This window comes from Mus caroli, chromosome 14 (assembly GCF_900094665.2).
Source record: "Mus caroli chromosome 14, CAROLI_EIJ_v1.1, whole genome shotgun sequence".
Taxonomy (NCBI): domain Eukaryota; kingdom Metazoa; phylum Chordata; class Mammalia; order Rodentia; family Muridae; genus Mus; species Mus caroli.
The window spans coordinates 58200195-58216137 of record NC_034583.1 but is presented as its reverse complement, the minus strand read 5'-3'; the positions used below and the strand labels follow the sequence as shown (position 1 = coordinate 58216137).

Here is a 15943-nt window from a genome sequence, read left to right as displayed (position 1 = left end):
TTACAAGTATACCCTGCAATGCTTGGCTTTAAAACAGATTAATTTCTTTATTTTCTATTGCTTTCATGTTTGAGATGGAGGTTGTCACATGTCGCTTAGGCTGGTCTGGAACTGAAGATTGTCCTGGTTGCTGTGATTACAGTTGTATCATGCCTGTTTCAATTCTGGTGTGTGCGATACCTGCTTTTGTCCTTACACTTAAGGTCCTACTTGGATACTCTTTATGTAACCACCTGGAGAACAGAGGGTGTGAAAGGATACCACTTCTCCATTTTTCTTTTTTTAATGGAGAATGCTTTGTATTCCTCCCAACTCCAAATCTGGTTCATCAGGTAAAGAATTAATTCTTGAGTAATTCTTCTCTGGTCATGTGTGCTGGATAGTTTTATGTGAACTTGTGAACTTGACACAAGCTGGAGTCATCGGAGAGGAGGGAGTCTCAATTGGAAAAATGCCTCCATGAAAAGGAGGCAGACCTGCAAGACATTTTCTAAATTAATAGTTGATGGAGGAGGGCCCAACCCACTGTGGGTGGTGCCATCCCTGAATTGGTGGTCCTGGGTTCTAGAAGAAAGCAGGCTGAGCAAGCCTAAGAGAGCAAGCTAGTAAGTAGCACTCCCCCATGGCCTCTGCATCAGCTCCTGCCTCCAGGTTCCTGCTCTGCATGAGTGCCTGTCCTGACTTTCTTTAGTGGTGAACTGTAATGTGGACCTGTAAGCTGACTAACCCTTCTCCTCCCCAATTTGCTTTTTTGGTTATGGTGTTTCATCACAGCAGTAGAAACCCTAAGTGAGACAAATTAGTACCAGCATAGTGGGGTATTGCTGTAACAGTCTTGACCATGTTTTGGGGAAGATTGTGAAAGGACTTTAGAACTTTGGGCTAGAAAATCCATTGAGCCAGGCGGTGGTGGCGCATGCCTTTAATCCCAGCACTTGGGAAGCAGAAGCAGGCAGATTTCTGGGTTCAAGGCCAGCCTGGTCTACAAAGTGTGTTCCAGGACAGCCAGGGCTATACAGAGAAACCCTGTCTTGAAAAACCAAAAAAAAAAAAAAAAAAAAAGAAAGAAAGAAAGAAAGAAAGAAAAGAAAAAATCCATTGAATGTTGTGAACACAGGAAGCTGTTCTGTAGGAGCTTGGAAAATAAGAATGTTAAGAGCAGTGCAGATGATGGAGGCCTGGCTTGGGATGTTTCAGAAGGAAGCCAAGACTCTGCTGAGCCTTTTGTGCAAAGAATCTGTGGTTCTGGTTAGCTGAGGTTGAAGAATCAGCTGTGATTAGCAAGACAGCAGAACTACTAAAGTGAAACCTTTGTTTTGTGTGGATACTCAGTACTTGTCAGCTGTAGCTGAGAAATTAGCAGGGATGAAGAAAGGAGCAACATTGATGAGATGCAACCTTCTGGAAAGGGTTTCCTGAGAATCAGCACACAAGGCCAAGGTTGTACCTTGTGTTGGCAGCAGAACTTGGTAGTCTAAGAGTCACCTACGTAGTACTGGTTATAAAGGCTTGAGGGGTCATGGAGAGCAGCTGAGGCTTGGCACTGTGTGGCAGGACTGGCGTCCCCGAAGAGAGCCTAGGAAAGGTTATTGGTGGATGCGCATCCCAGTGGCAGCAGAAGACCCCAGCATCTTGGAGATGCCAGTAGCATGCAATGATCACCAAGAACAGCAGCAGCAGTGGAGTAGAGCCAGCAGGAGCCTCAAAGATAAACTGTGTGTGCTGCAGAGGACAGAGCTAGAGAAGTGACCCAAGTCCCCAAGTGCCCAGAAGATCATGAGTGAATTCCAGTTAGCAATAGGACCCCTAAGACATCATGTAATAAAATTTAAAAGCCACCTTGTAGTAACCCAGGGTGAGACCTGTTCAGCTCGAATATGCTCCTGATTCTTTAATTCTTTGTTTCTCTTGACTCAGATTTGAAGCAGAAAAGGCCCGAGTCTTCTAAAGAGTCACCAGAAAAACCAAGAGGCAATTTCCCTCTTCATTTACCCAAGATGAGCTCAATTCTGCAAGGCTTGGTCACCGTGTGTGGTCATGTGATCAAGAGTTACATTTAGGAGTCTTCTCACGTGATAAAAGGCTTGTAGCTAAATGTGGTGACTTGCCCGAACTCCTAAAATTTTGGAGGCATCGGCAGGCAGATCACTGTGAGTTCAAGGACAGCCTTATCTACACAACTCTAGGTCAGGGCTACAGAGCAAGACCCTGTCTCAAAACAAAACAAAACAAAACAAAACAAAACAAAACAAAACTCAAAACCAATTCAAACAAAAGTTTCAAGATCATGTACAAGAAGAGAACATTATCCTATTGGGATACCCCATCTCCTGAGTAGTATGTAAACAGGTTCGAAGACACCGTGGGAAGTAACTACAGCAAACACATGCACAGGCAATTTACCTATTTACCAAACGGGGTTGGTTGTTTAATAAATGTAGGTGAGATCACCAAGATGACTTCTAAAATGCCTCTTTCTTTCTTCCTTTCTTTCTTCCTTTCTTTCTTTCTTTCTTTCTTTCTTTCTTTCTTTCTTTCTTTCTTTCTTTCTTTCTTTCCTTCCTTTCTTTCTTTCTTTCTTCCTTTCTTCTTTTCTTCCTTTCTTTCTTCCTTCCTTTCTTTCTTTCTTTCTCTTTCTTTCTTTCTTTCTTTCTTTCTTTCTTTCTTTCTTTCTTTCTTTCTTTTTTGTCTGACATTAAGAAGAATGAGGGCTGGAGAGTTGGGTCAACAGTGAAGAGCCCTTGTTGCTCTTGCAGAGGACTGAGGTTCAATTCCCAGCATCCACATGGCAGCTCACAACCATCTGTCACTCTAGTTCCAGGGGTGTGACACACTCGTCTGACTTCTGAGGGCACAAGGCATGTACTTGGTATACATACATGCCTGCAGGTGAAACACTCATACAAGTTAAAGAAATCTTAAAAGTGAAAAAAAGAGAGAGAAAATATTTACAATTCAGCAAACCTTAAGGAGCCAACATTTAAGTGGTTTTTTTTTCTTTCCAATCCAGAAGACTTATTTATTCATCCATTAGCCCCATGAATTATGTGGCTGGTGATAGGGAGATGAATAACATACTTCCTAGCCTCAAAGAATTCTGTCTAATAACAGACACAGACTGAGATCATTTTAATGTGGTTTAAGAAAACAGAAAAGTGCATTATACTTTATGAGACTATTTGTATAAACTGACAACATGACTGCTTCATAGTTTGGTTAAGGGGAGGGTTTTGTTGTAGATATGAGAGTGGCCAGAGGCATCTGGAAGAGTCCAGAGCACAGACTGAACATGGCTGGAGAGGGAAGAATAATAGCAGGGGATAAAATATAGAGGAAACAACCAGAATAGCAGGGTCATAAGGAGGAATAGCTTGGGAGAGGAACACCCGAGGGCTGGAGGGAGTTTACAGTAGAGGAGAGGTAAGATGGGCAGGACACTAGAGTGGACTGAAATGTGCCACAGGATCTTGGGATACCAGCACGTGCTTTGATATACAGTTAGGCAACATAGGTAGCTATATCTCCTTTTTGCCAGAAGTGAGGGAAATGACATTTTTGGTAGAGGGCCCCTGGCTTCACAAGTTCCTGAAGAATGCTGTTTTTTTTAATCTAACTTCCAGAAATCCTCCTATAGTCCAGGCTGAGTTCATTTCTGGATATTTGAACTGCCTTTTGCAGTTTGGGAAGTTTCCTTTGGACCTGACCCATTTTGTTGTTGTTCTCTTTCCTCCTCCTCTTCCTCTTCCTCCTGTCTTTCTTTTTTTAAAAAACTGTTTTGTTTTTTAAAATATTTATTTATTTTATGTAGATGAGTACACTGTCGCTGTCTTCAGACACACCAGAAAAGGGAATCAGATCCCATTACTGATGGTTGTGAGCCACCATGTGGTTGCTGGGAATTGAACTCAGGACCTTTGGGAAAGCAGTCAGTGCTCCTAACCACTAAGCCATCTACCCAGCTCTCCTCCTGTCTTTCAAGACAGTTTCTTTGTGTGGCCTTGGCTGTCCTGGAACTAGCTCTGTAGACCAGGCTGACCTCCAGAGATCTGCTTGCCTCTGCCTCCTTCCCCTCTCTCTCCCCAGGAGCACTATTAAGAAAGGGCATCTGACCTAGTTAAAGGTGAATAGGGAAGGGGGGAAAATGTCAGAGAGTCTGACTGGAAGAGGCTACATTTAAATGGATTTATTTTAATTTTTTTGCATGTGTTTGATGTGTGTATGTTAGGCAGAGTCTTCTATTGATAGCCCAGGCTAGCCTCAAACTCAGCTGTCCTTGAACTCTAGAACCTCTTACATGAATACTTTACAAGTGCTGTTGAGATTTTAGGAATGTGTCACCACAGCCAGAAGAACATATCTTCTTCTTCCTCCTCTTCCTCCTCCTCCTTCTTCTTCTTTTGTTTTTTCAAGACAGGGTTTCTCTGTGTAGTCCTGGGTACCCTGGAACTCACTCTGTAGACCAGGCTGGTCTTGAACTCAGAAATCCGCCTGCCTCTGCCTCTCAAGTGCTGGGATTAAAGGTGTACGCCATCCTTGCCCGGCAGAAAATATCTTCTTAATCATTGATTTTACCACTTTTATCTGAAAAGACCTTGGCTATTTTTTGCGCCATTCACAACATTCAATTTCTGTGGAGAGCTATTCTTAACTGCTTGCAGTAGCCAAGGGCTCTAGTCCATGGGAAGGTAACCTAATTCACCCAGATGGAACCAGCCCAGTTGTGTCCTTCTGGGCTCAGTGAACTCTCACCTTGGGCAGGCAGTGGCAAGTATGCATCACTCTCCCTTTATTTTGGTGCCTCCGGGGCTCACCCACAGGGTCACTGGAGCAACAAAAAGGGGTATTCTCTAGAGAGGGCCAGCTCACCATGTGGGTGAGCGTAAGTGAACATATGAGGCCATTCCAAAGTCCCGGCCTTGGCTCTATGACTTGGGACAGTGCGAGGTGGAGACAGGCCAGGTCTTGGCCACTTAGGCACCGCGGCTTGGCATATCCAGCCCACAGCCAGAGCAAACTAAGTAGCAGCTCTAGCTCTGTACCGGGACCTTCTCAAGGATCCTAGCGGGCGGGGCGAAAGCAAGACAAGAAAGAGGCGTGTCTAACACAGCACGACCCGCCCCAAAGACGCTCCGCCCCTCGAGTGACGTCACCGGCCAGCCAGCGGGCGCCATTTTGAAAGTGGAGTCGCCTGTCCCTGCCGCCGCTGCCGCCGTCGCTGTCCTAGCCGCCGCTGCCGCCGCCACTACTGCCGCCGCTACTGCCGCCGCTGCCGTCTCCACCGCGGGAGAAGGAGCACGAGACGGGAAGCCCCTGAGTGAACGCCACCATCCTGCCGACCGCTCCACCCGGGCCGCTTCCTTTCCGCCCCGGTCCCCGTCCCCTCCCCCCTCAGGTGCCATCCGCCTCCATCCGCGCCCTCGATCCCCCCATCCCCAGGTGTGGGGGCTGAGCCCCGGTCGCGGAGACCCCGACGAGCCCGGCAGGGTCACCATTTGCAGCGCGACATGGCAGGTAAAGAAGAAACGGCCCTTGGGCGGCTGACAGGGTGCCGTGCCGCTTCCTCTGTGCGCTCTCCGTCACCCCCTAGCGACCGTGGTGGCGGGGCCTCGGCCTGGGGCGCTGGCCGAGTGTGGGGCGGGCGGGCGGGCCTGGCACTGAGCTGGTTCTGTGGGGCCTGGAGGCCGGGCCCGGGGCCTGGCACTACAGGAACACGGCACGGGTGCGTTGGGGGTGGGAGACGGCGTGGGTGGGGCGGGTGCAGGCGTGCAGATGGGTCCCCTCTGCACCCTGCTTCCTCCGCTCTTCCTTACATATTCATTCCTCTTCCTGGTCTACTGAGAACCTTTCTGTAGAAATGTATTCTGGACCGATAAGAAGGAAGACAGCTTTGCAAGTTAAAATACAATGGAGGCATACCCCCCCCCCCAACTTACGGGTATTTCCCCCCCCCCCCCCAGCACCACACAAACATTAATGGGGTAGGTCAGGTTTTGAGGGTGTAAGCCTGAATTTCGTTTCGATTGTGCTCCCTTCCCGTGTCTTTTATTTTTTTTGCCACTCACGAATGTTAAGCCTTTAATAGAAGTTGCAAGGATTGGGGTGGGGGCTGGGTGGGAGAGAAAGGTAATTTAAACTTTGCATTTTGCACGGTAGCGTTTGGGCAGATGTCCTTTTCCCAGAAGGGTTTCTTGGAGTTAAAATAGTTGTGGAGTTCGCCGATATAAATAGCCAAAGGGAGAGGGATTTTATAAAAGCTTGCTGAGGGGGGACGAGGGGGGGAGAAAGCCTGATTGAGAATAATTTAGCAAGGAATGGGTAAAGGAAAAGCGAGGTTTAATGTCGTTTGAGAGTCGGTTATCTTTGTATATTTTAGTCTTGAACATAGAGTAATTCTGGATTGAGATTGAGTTTCTTTTCCAGAAATCCCGGGGTGCCCCCATCCCCCCCCATTTCCTCTTCAGGGCTGAGCAGTGAGTGTCGGAGATTAAACCAATTTTCCTTTCTTTTCAATATTTGCATAGATAATAGAACCTTTAAAGAAGTTATGCTGGACTGGTTTACAGTTTGCTATATAAACAGGCTGCCCTTTGACCTTGCTGAACAATGAAATGATAATTGGAACTGTATTGTAGGAGATGACCAACAAGTAAAGTTGCTTTTTTCTGGGTCCTTTGGATGCAGTAGGTGAATGTGGCAGAAGCAGCTTCCTTTGACCATCTCTTCCCAGGCATGCATTTCCGCCCCTTTTCCTCTGTCTGCAACCAGTGATTTGCTCCTAACGAATGCAAAGAAATGGGTGTTGTGTTTGTTTAGTCCACATGAATCATCCTCTCAGGCAGTAATGTTCCCGAAGTTTTCTCTTCGTTCTATATTTCATGGTAGTTTAGCCTTATAACTCTTTTGTAGGCCTTTTGTACATTTAAAGGAAAACTAACTTTGGTGTTTTGGTTGGTTTTGTTTTTGTTTTTTTTTCCTGGTAGGTTTTAACTTGAAAGGTTCTGACTGTCTTTAAGGAGAGGGAAAAGTGGAAGTGAGGTTTTAAATATCTGTATGATGATAATTACTGGTAGGCTGTATGTCTTTGAATATTTCGTACCTGCAGACTTGTTTTTAATACACTACCAACTATTGGAGGCCAATTTGGTTCCAAATCTGTGGGCTCAGTGGTAGTTACATAGGGAGTTATCATGCCAGCCTCAGGAACCATCTCTGTGTTTATAAGCGTAAACAGAACAGATCTCAGTTTTAATTGCTATGTTTTCTTCTTCCAGGAGCTGGAGGAGGGAATGATATTCAGTGGTGTTTTTCTCAGGTGAAAGGAGCAGTAGATGATGACGTAGCAGAAGGTAAGACATTTTAACAGTGACGACTGAGTATCGACTTAAAAGTCCTGGGTGCTGAAGGAACTCAGTGTTTTGTGTTTGCTTTCTGAGAGGTGGGACAGTAGTTTTAAAAAATCACCTTTCTGAAAAGTCTGTATATCTTCTTAATGTCTTGCTTATTTTTTTTTTCCATTGAGTTAATGAAGTAGATGTCCAGCAGTCAGTGCTCTAAGGTTTGTGTGACTAAGGTGTCTTTATTACATACATTCTGCATATAAATGACTGGTCTTCATGTTTATGTGTTGCTTTCGATAAAACAGAGAAACAGAGGCCAGCAGCTCTCAGCTCAGAAACAGCAGCACCCAGCAGCACCTCTTACTCTGTGGGGGGCTCAGGTTCTTTTGAACTCAACTGCTTTGGGATGTAGTACTGGTTGACATGTTTACTGGTTCACACGATTTACTTTACTGTGTTGCAGGGATTTGTTTGTGTGGTTAAGACAGATAAGATAGAACAAATCACTGTTGGGGACTTTTTTTTTTTGAGATAGAAACTTGCTAATTTATTTCAGAATGTATCTAAAGTTTTGAAATGTCAAGGTCTTGTGTGCAGTCTGAGGTGATCTTTTGTGATAGAGACAAATAATCTCAAGGGATTCTTTGCTCGGAAATATTTAATATAGTTTGTGGACTCTGTGTGTGTATGTGTGTGTGTTTGAGAGGATGTGTGTGTGTGTCTGTGTATGTGTCTGTCTGCCTGTCTGTCCCTAGCTGGCTTTGAACTTGCTATGTAGACCAGGCTGTTCTTGAATTCTGAGATCCATCCGCCTGCCTCCGCCTCCCCAATAAAAAGTTAGTGGGATTTTTCTAAATAGAAGTCAAAGAAGAGTATGTATTTCTGGTTGTCTGAAAATGTGTACCCCTTTCTTTTAAGTGTGGAACCTTTCCTTGTTGTTCTCCTCTGCTGCCATAGAGTGCTGTGGTGAGGATTTTTTTTCAGGTGGTAGTGGGCCAAAGACTATTGACTAAGGAGATGCTTGTGTGGTGACATCTGTCTCCAGTGTGTGCGTGGTGTGGTGAGTCCTGTAGAAAGTCATTGGCACACTGTGCTTACAGCCTCTGCTACCTTTGTTTTCTGGTGGTCCTTATTCCTTTCTCAAATGAGAGACCGGAAACGTGGAAAGAATTAAAGGGTTTAGAGCTACTCAGTGATGGTCAATCTGTGCTGCTTTTCTGTGGAAATAAATCCTGTGTTGAAGGGAGGAGTCTCGAATTCCTGATTTTGTAACTCCATTACCTGTTGAGTAGTAGGCACTCAGGTATTGGATCCTCGGTTCCGTGCAGTTGTGTAATACTTGACATGTTATGAAAGTGCTCTCTACTTGGAAAACATTTCTTGGTTGCACTGTTTATTCCCTTATCAAAGGTCTCCTGAATGTTGAGAACGGGTGTGTGGTGTCTAGAACATAAGCTGTCTACCCTTAAGAAACTCTGTTTACTTCTTTTTTTTTTTTTTTTTTTTTGGTTTTTCGAGACAGGGTTTCTCTGTATAGCCCTGGCTGTCCTGGAACTCACTTTGTAGACCAGGCTGGCCTCGAACTCAGAAATCCGCCTGCCTCTGCCTCCCAAGTGCTGGGATTAAAGGCGTGCGCCACCACGCCCGGCTTGTTTACTTCTTGTTAATCATGGGGAGAAAGAAGACTTCACACTCAATCAGAAGAAATCCATTTTCTAAACTGAACATCAATTACTTAACCAAAACAAGTGATAGTTTGTGCTACTACACACATATTCAGAATATATGTAATGGATCAGTTTTAATTCTTCCTTGTATGTCAGTTCTTAATAGATTCACTTTGCTCCCTATTGATTAAATAACTTTCTAGGGTATATGTAGTGATAGTGTGCTCCTACTTGGAGTGTGCGCTTCAGGAAGAACAGAACTTGTTCTAGTACTGTATCTTCAAAAGTACATGCGCAGCATTGTTTTCAAGTTAACATTGCTTTGATTTGCAGAGTCTCAGAAACTACTTTGTATACTTCTGTCTATGTTTATTAAGGGGAAGTTTTGCTTTTCTAATGCAGAATATGATTATTGTACGTGGCCCATAGGTAGAGATTACAATCTTTAAATGGTTGCTAGCTCCACCCTTAGACTGCCTGCTTTTTGTTAATGATGCATTCTGATTTTTTTTTTTTTTTATTTTTGCTATTAGTAGCTTATGGTGTTTGACTGTGCCCTTGAAGCCAGGCAGCAGCCAGGACATGCTGATTTATTTGTGTAATGTGTTTATCTTCTATACCTGCTTTGGAACTTTTTTGGAGATGGTTTCTCTGTAGTTCTGGCTGTTCTGGGACCAGGCTGGCTTTGAACTCAGATCTACCTGCTTCTGCCTCCACGGTGCTGGGATTAAAGGTGTGGTGGCTACCAGGCCCAGCTGCATTAACTTCTTAAATAAGGACCACTTTCTTCTGTGTTTTACTTCTAATTTTAAATACAATCCTGCTTTGTCTTCTTTCTTGGAAATTTTCAGTGGATCATTGGATCCACTGGATTAGAAACTAAATTTCAGCAGGCAAAGTATGACATTTCTTTAGTATGTTCCTCTTAAGCTATTAAGGGGCTACTAAACTGATACTGTACAAGCAAACACTATGCACTCTACTTTGTAATGTTTTTGCTATTCTTGGGATTGAACCCTAGCCTTGTGCATCCTAGGCAGATGCTACACCACTTAGCTACATCCCCAGTCTGTTAATCCCATTGATATGTCAGACATCCTCCTACAATTGTTCCTTAATCAGAATCCCACTCACCCTCAGTCACACCTATAACCTTTTTATTACCTCCTGTGGAAATCATTTTTAAATCTATTTTACATTACTTTGTTAAATAAGTATATTTAGTACCTTGAGTCTCCACTGTTAAACTTTAAGCCTAGTGCCAAAGATCTTTGTTTCTCCGAAAATGTCATATGTAAACTGCTTGGCCTAGAACAACGCCTGGCATTGGATATCTTGAGTGTCAGTGTTCCTGTTGCTAGGGTTTTTAAAGGGGAAGCAGAGAGATAGAAGGTCTAGGATAGTGGAGGTGAACTTCTGACGGTCTTTCTGTTTCTGGTTTGCAGCTTTATAATGCAGAGAAAGCTCCAACAATTTATAGAGTCTGTTGCTCTGCCTTGAGCCTTTCTGGGTTCCTGTACTTAGCCATAAAATGAATGGGACTGGATGAAGTGATTTCTGCTGTTTCTTTCTGCTCTTGTTAGTTCTCAAAGATGTCAGAAGGAGGTAGCGCCATATTCTTACTACTGATAATTGTTTTAAGATGGTTACTCAGTAGGGACCTTAATTAAGAATAATGTCTTTACTGGACTGACTTCTCAAGGCTTAGGAGTTTTATTAGGTATACAAAACAGAGTTTGACACTCAGCCACAGGCTCTTGCTATCTTTGCCTATTTGGTCTTCAAGGCAAGGCAGGACACTTAGATGTTAAGTTACTGTTTCATCTACACAGGTCTGCAGGCATGCAGCCTGTGTGTTTTACCTTTGGAATAGCATCCTGAGAAGAAGTTGAGGTACTAAATTCTGTCATTCTAGTTTTTTTATGTCATGGAGTTCTCAAACTCTGAGGTTACCATAACACTATGCATTTTAAGTCTTTAATTTTTCTTGACTTGTAACTTTCTGTTTTGAGTTGGTAAGAGCACAGACTCAGGTCTTAGGCTGAAGTTTGAGTCTTCCTTAGTCATTATTCACTGTGGTGTTGGGCAAATCAGTTCACCCAGTGAACTCCATTATAAAAGGTTTACTAAAAACCCTGACTTAGTGGTTTTTTGATGTTTAAATGAACGTATAACTATTTAAAAACCAACTACCTTGCTCATAAGAATACACAGGCTTGGTTTGTTTTAGAGACATAGTCTTATTGAGTAGTCCCTGGGTGACCTGGAACTTGCTCACTATTCTTGAACTCACAGAGCTCCTCCTCCACCTGACTCTTACGTGCTACCATACCTGGCCTGTTGGTTTTTGAGACTGTCTCTCGTGGCTTGGAACTCTTTTTTTTTTTTTTTTTAATGTGTTGTAGTCTTTGCTGGCATGGAACTCAAGCTCTTTTTGCTTCCGTGCTGATACTTCAGGTGTACATGAGCATGCCTTTCTTGTGAGAGCCATGTAAAGATGTGGTTTTATTTCAGTGCTTAGAGCAAGTAAGGGATCAAGAGTGAAGAAACTGGGGATTGTCTTATTATTTTATGTGTTGATGTTTGTACATCTTTGTACTGAGTGTGTACCTTTTGCCCACAGATGTCAGACAAGGGTGTTGGATAACCCCTAGTTAAGCAGTTGCAGACAGTTGTAAGCTGCCATGTTGGTGCCTAGAATCAGACTGAGGTTCTCTGGAAGAATAGTCAGAGTTCTTATTCTCGGAGCCATCTCTGTAGCCCATAGCATATTCTTAAAATAGTTACTAATACTATGTTGGCCAAAGTGAAGGCTAGTATGTTTATGTGTGGAACCTCAAACTGTACAGCTATGGATGACCTTAAACGTCTGATCCTCCTGCCTCCACCTCCCAAATGCTAGGGTTATAGGACAATGCTACTACGTAGCATGCTTGGGCTTTAAAAATTCTTTTAGTGCAATGAGTTTATGACATCTTCACATATATGTCACATTGTACTTTGCTCCTATTCCCTCCCCTCACTGTACACGGTTTTCTTAATTACACTAGCAGAAACTAAACAAGTTGTAGACTGGTAGACTAGAGATACATACGAAGCAGTAAGATCACAAAAAACGATTCATTAGCATAAAGCAGCCCCTCTAAGCAGATAGGAGGTTCTGATGAAGTTGGGGTGCCTTTAGCATCTTGACCTGGGTGGTAGGTGTATAGATAAATGTTTGCTATTTTTGATTAACCTGAATATTTCTGGTTTGTTTGTTTGGTTTTTGTTTTTTCTTAGACAAGGTTTCTCTGTGTGGTTTTGTTTTTTTTCTCAGACAAGGTTTCTCTGTATAGCTCTGGCTGTCCTGGAACTCACTCTGTAGACCAGGCTGGCCTTGAACTCAGATCTTCCTGCCTCTGCCTCCTAAGTGCTGGAATCTAAGGTGTGTGCCACCACAGCTCTGCCTTTGGTTTTGTTTTTAAATTTTTATGTATTTTTATTTTATGGTTATTGGTGTTTTGCCTGCATGTATGTCTGAAGGTACCAGTTCCCCTGGAATTGGAGCTACAAAAATTTGTAAAAGAGCCAGTGTTCTTAACCACTGAGCCATCTTTTCAGCCACTTGTTATGGTTTTAATACTTTAAAGCATTTATGTTTACTTGGGGAAGGTGGCAGGTATTGTTTGGTTTTGAGTCCAGTGCCCTAGTAATGACTAGAATAAAACATGGCAAAATCCCATGACTCCCTTCTCTGTGATCCTGAAGACACGTGTTAAGCTCTCGTCCTGTTCCTTGTGCTCACTGGCAGTTGGGGAAGAGTAAAATGATGCCTCTGTATCAGTTTTACACACTGCCAACTCAGTTTTCCCTCCAGTAGATGAAGACTAAGCTCTTTCCACCATCAGCCCCATCTCTTTGCCCTTTAGTGCCACAATGTTGCAGCACGTGTGTTTGATTTTGGGAGCCTGTTTGCATTGCTTAGCACCGTGTTCATGTTCACTGTTGTATGCTTGCTTCATTTTCCCTAGTTATGGACTATCCATTTGTGTGTTTATCTGTCTGAGTCTTTTTTTTTTCCAGCTTAAAATCTGATAGCAGAGCTTCCAATCTTTAAGGCAAGTGTGTGGAGTGGTGTGCTGAGCTTGCACTGCCCATCAGTCACATCAGCAGAGGGCTAGGCCACAGCTGTCCCATTTTATACTCCCACCACTTCATCTTTTCCTATCCATTGCTTTTTAAAATATGAATTCTAAATGTAAAATGTAAAAGGTGAAACAACATTTGCTCTTTGAGACAGGATCTCATATAGCCTAGGCTGGCCTCAAACTTACGTAGCACTCCTAAACACAAACTCCTAAACTCACTGTATGACAGAGGCTCCCTGGGAACTTGCTGTCCTCTGGCTTCCACCTCAGAAGTGGTAGGATTGCAGGAGTGTACCACCACACCCTGCTAATTTAATCATTTTAAAAATATAGATATTTTGCATATTTGATAGTCTCAAGCTTTATTTCATAGGAAATTATTTTAGGATAGGATTTTGTTACCTGAAACCTGAGTCAAAATGCATTGTATCTTTGCTTCCTATTTTGGGAGAATTTAGACTTGTGGACTGGTTCTTGGAAAAACATTTTTTTCCTTCTGTTCTTCAAGATAGGGTTTCTCTGTGTAGCGTTGGCTGTCCCAGAACTTGCTCTGTAGACCAGGCTGGCCCTGAACTCAAAGAGATCTGCCTGACTCCATCTTCCAAGAGGGAATTAAAGGCATGCACCACCACCATCTGCTCCTTCTTTGTATGAAATACCTTCTAGCACCAGGTTTGCTACTGCCTGACCTAGTCACCTTCACAGGACATGCTGCTGCTCTGTAAATAACTTCAGTGGCGGCCTGTAGTAGCAGAGTTCCTTTATTGTATTTTAAGGTAGTACTTTTTTTTTCTTTTTCTTGTATACACTTACTCATTAAAAGCCTGTAAGAAGTAGTGGCTACTAAAAGTGAGTTAGCTGGCATCTGTTTCAAGTTTTTAAAATAAATTGAAAATTAAAATTTTATATCCAATTTAAAAATCAGTCAAGTTCTTGGAAATGGTGGAATTGAATGGTAAAAGAGGGGAGATTGCGTGACTCAGTGGACAAATTCCTATATTTGCAGATATGTGCTTGCCTGTTTTTTTTTCAGGATGAGTTGTAAGAACAGAGATAATAACATTGTAAGTTAGTTCTTTAGTGGGACAATTGAAATATTGAAGATAGATACGTAGCTAGCAGTCTTAGTTGTAATGTTTACCTTTTCATACCTGAAGATGGAAATTATAATTGAGTAATTAAGAGCCTCAATTTGCTTCCTTAATAGAAGGAAAGAAGTGAAAACCCCCAAGGGCTGGAGAGATATCTGGCTTAGCAGTTAAGAGCACGGTCCAGAGGAGCTGGGGCCAATTCCTAACATCCATATGGCAGCTAAAAACTGTCTGTATCTCCTGTTCCAGGGGGTCTGACATTTTTATACAGACATAAATACAGGCAAAACACCAATGTACATAAATATAAACAAATTATTAAAGAACCAGGCAGTTTTGGAACCTAACTTTAATCCCAGCAGTCAGGAGGCAGAGACAGGCAGATCTCTTTGAGTTGTAGGCCAGCCTCGTCTACAAAGTGAGTTCAGGACAGCCAAGGCTGTTACCCCAGAAATCCCTAAAGAACCAAGAACCAGAAAAGCAACACAACAAAACAAAACAAACAAACAAAACCCTGAACAGAGATTAGAGGTTTTTTTGTCTATGCCACGTGTGCAGAAGAGTTGGCCTGGTTGTTAATTAACAACAGCTGCTAGGAATGTTGAATGTTTATATATAGTACACACTCATGTGGTATATATTTTTTATATATATATATTTTTTTTTTTTTCCTGTTCTTTTTTCTTTTTTTTTTCCTTCTTTCCCCCCATACAGAGTTTCTCTGGCCAACCTTAACTGTCCTGGAACTTGCTGTGTAGACCAGGCTGGCCTAGTGTTCTTTAGAACAGAGTTTAAGATAGCAGTTTATACTGATACTCCCAGTAAGCCCCAGCTCCGCGGAGCTCTTCCTTTACCGGCCTGTCTGTATTTGTAGCTCTCTATCTCTCCTAGAAATACCTAGAGTAGCCCTGTGCTATCTTTGGTTAGATTGTAAACATAGAATCTGCATCTTTGAGAATGTGAAGTCCGGGTTTTTTTATGTAAGATAACAATTTTATAGTAAAATGCATATGAGATTTTTGTTTGCTTGTTTCTGAGACAGGGTTCACTGTGCAGTCCTGGCTATTCCCGAGCTTGTTCTGTAGACCAGGCTTCTGCCTCCCAGAGTGCGGGATTAAAGGCGAGTGCTACCACCACATGGCTTTTTTTTTTTTTTAATTATGTTTATGTATATAGTGTGTGTGTGTGTGTGTGTGTGTGTGTGTGTGTGTGTGTGTGTGTGTGTGTATGTGTATTGTGCAGAGGACGACTTGGATTGTTTTTTTAATGTAGGTTCCTGAGGATTGGATACAGATTATCTGTGGGAAGAGTCTTACCACTGAGCCATCTCATCTCACTGGTCTTACTTTTTTGTATTTGGAGATGCTGTCTCATTCTGTTGCCCAGGCTGGCCCAGAACTCATAGCAGTCTGCTTTCCAACCTGCCGAGGTGACTGGCCTATTGCTTTATATATATTCCTTTGTTAATCTTCACAAAAGCCCTGTGAAGTAATTAAGCAGGCCTCGTTGAGAAGGTTAATGTATTAACTGTAATCTTGAGCAAGTGGAGCCACTAAGATACTTATCTTGACTTCATTTTCCTAATGCAATTTTATTTCAAATGCTGATCTCCAACCTGAGCTCTGTGGCTCTACCTGCAATCATAGCAGTCTGGAGGTTGGGGCAAGAGGACTGTGAATTTGAGGCTAGTGTGGGATACAGACCAAGACCCTGTCAAA

The 15943-nt window shown here is 43.0% G+C and overlaps 1 protein-coding gene across 2 annotated transcripts in view; it reads left to right on the top strand.

Moving 5' to 3' along the window:
- Positions 1-5139: 5139 nt before the first annotated feature.
- Positions 5140-15943, top strand: part of Ppp2r2a (protein phosphatase 2 regulatory subunit Balpha) — a 58642-nt gene continuing 47838 nt past the window's right edge. For both annotated transcript variants that reach the window (XM_021181967.1, XM_029468831.1), the window contains exons 1-2: positions 5140-5511; positions 7272-7346. In XM_021181967.1, coding sequence (XP_021037626.1) covers positions 5505-5511; positions 7272-7346 — 82 coding nt within the window. In that variant the 5' untranslated portion in view covers positions 5140-5504. The remainder of the gene's footprint in view (positions 5512-7271; positions 7347-15943) is intronic.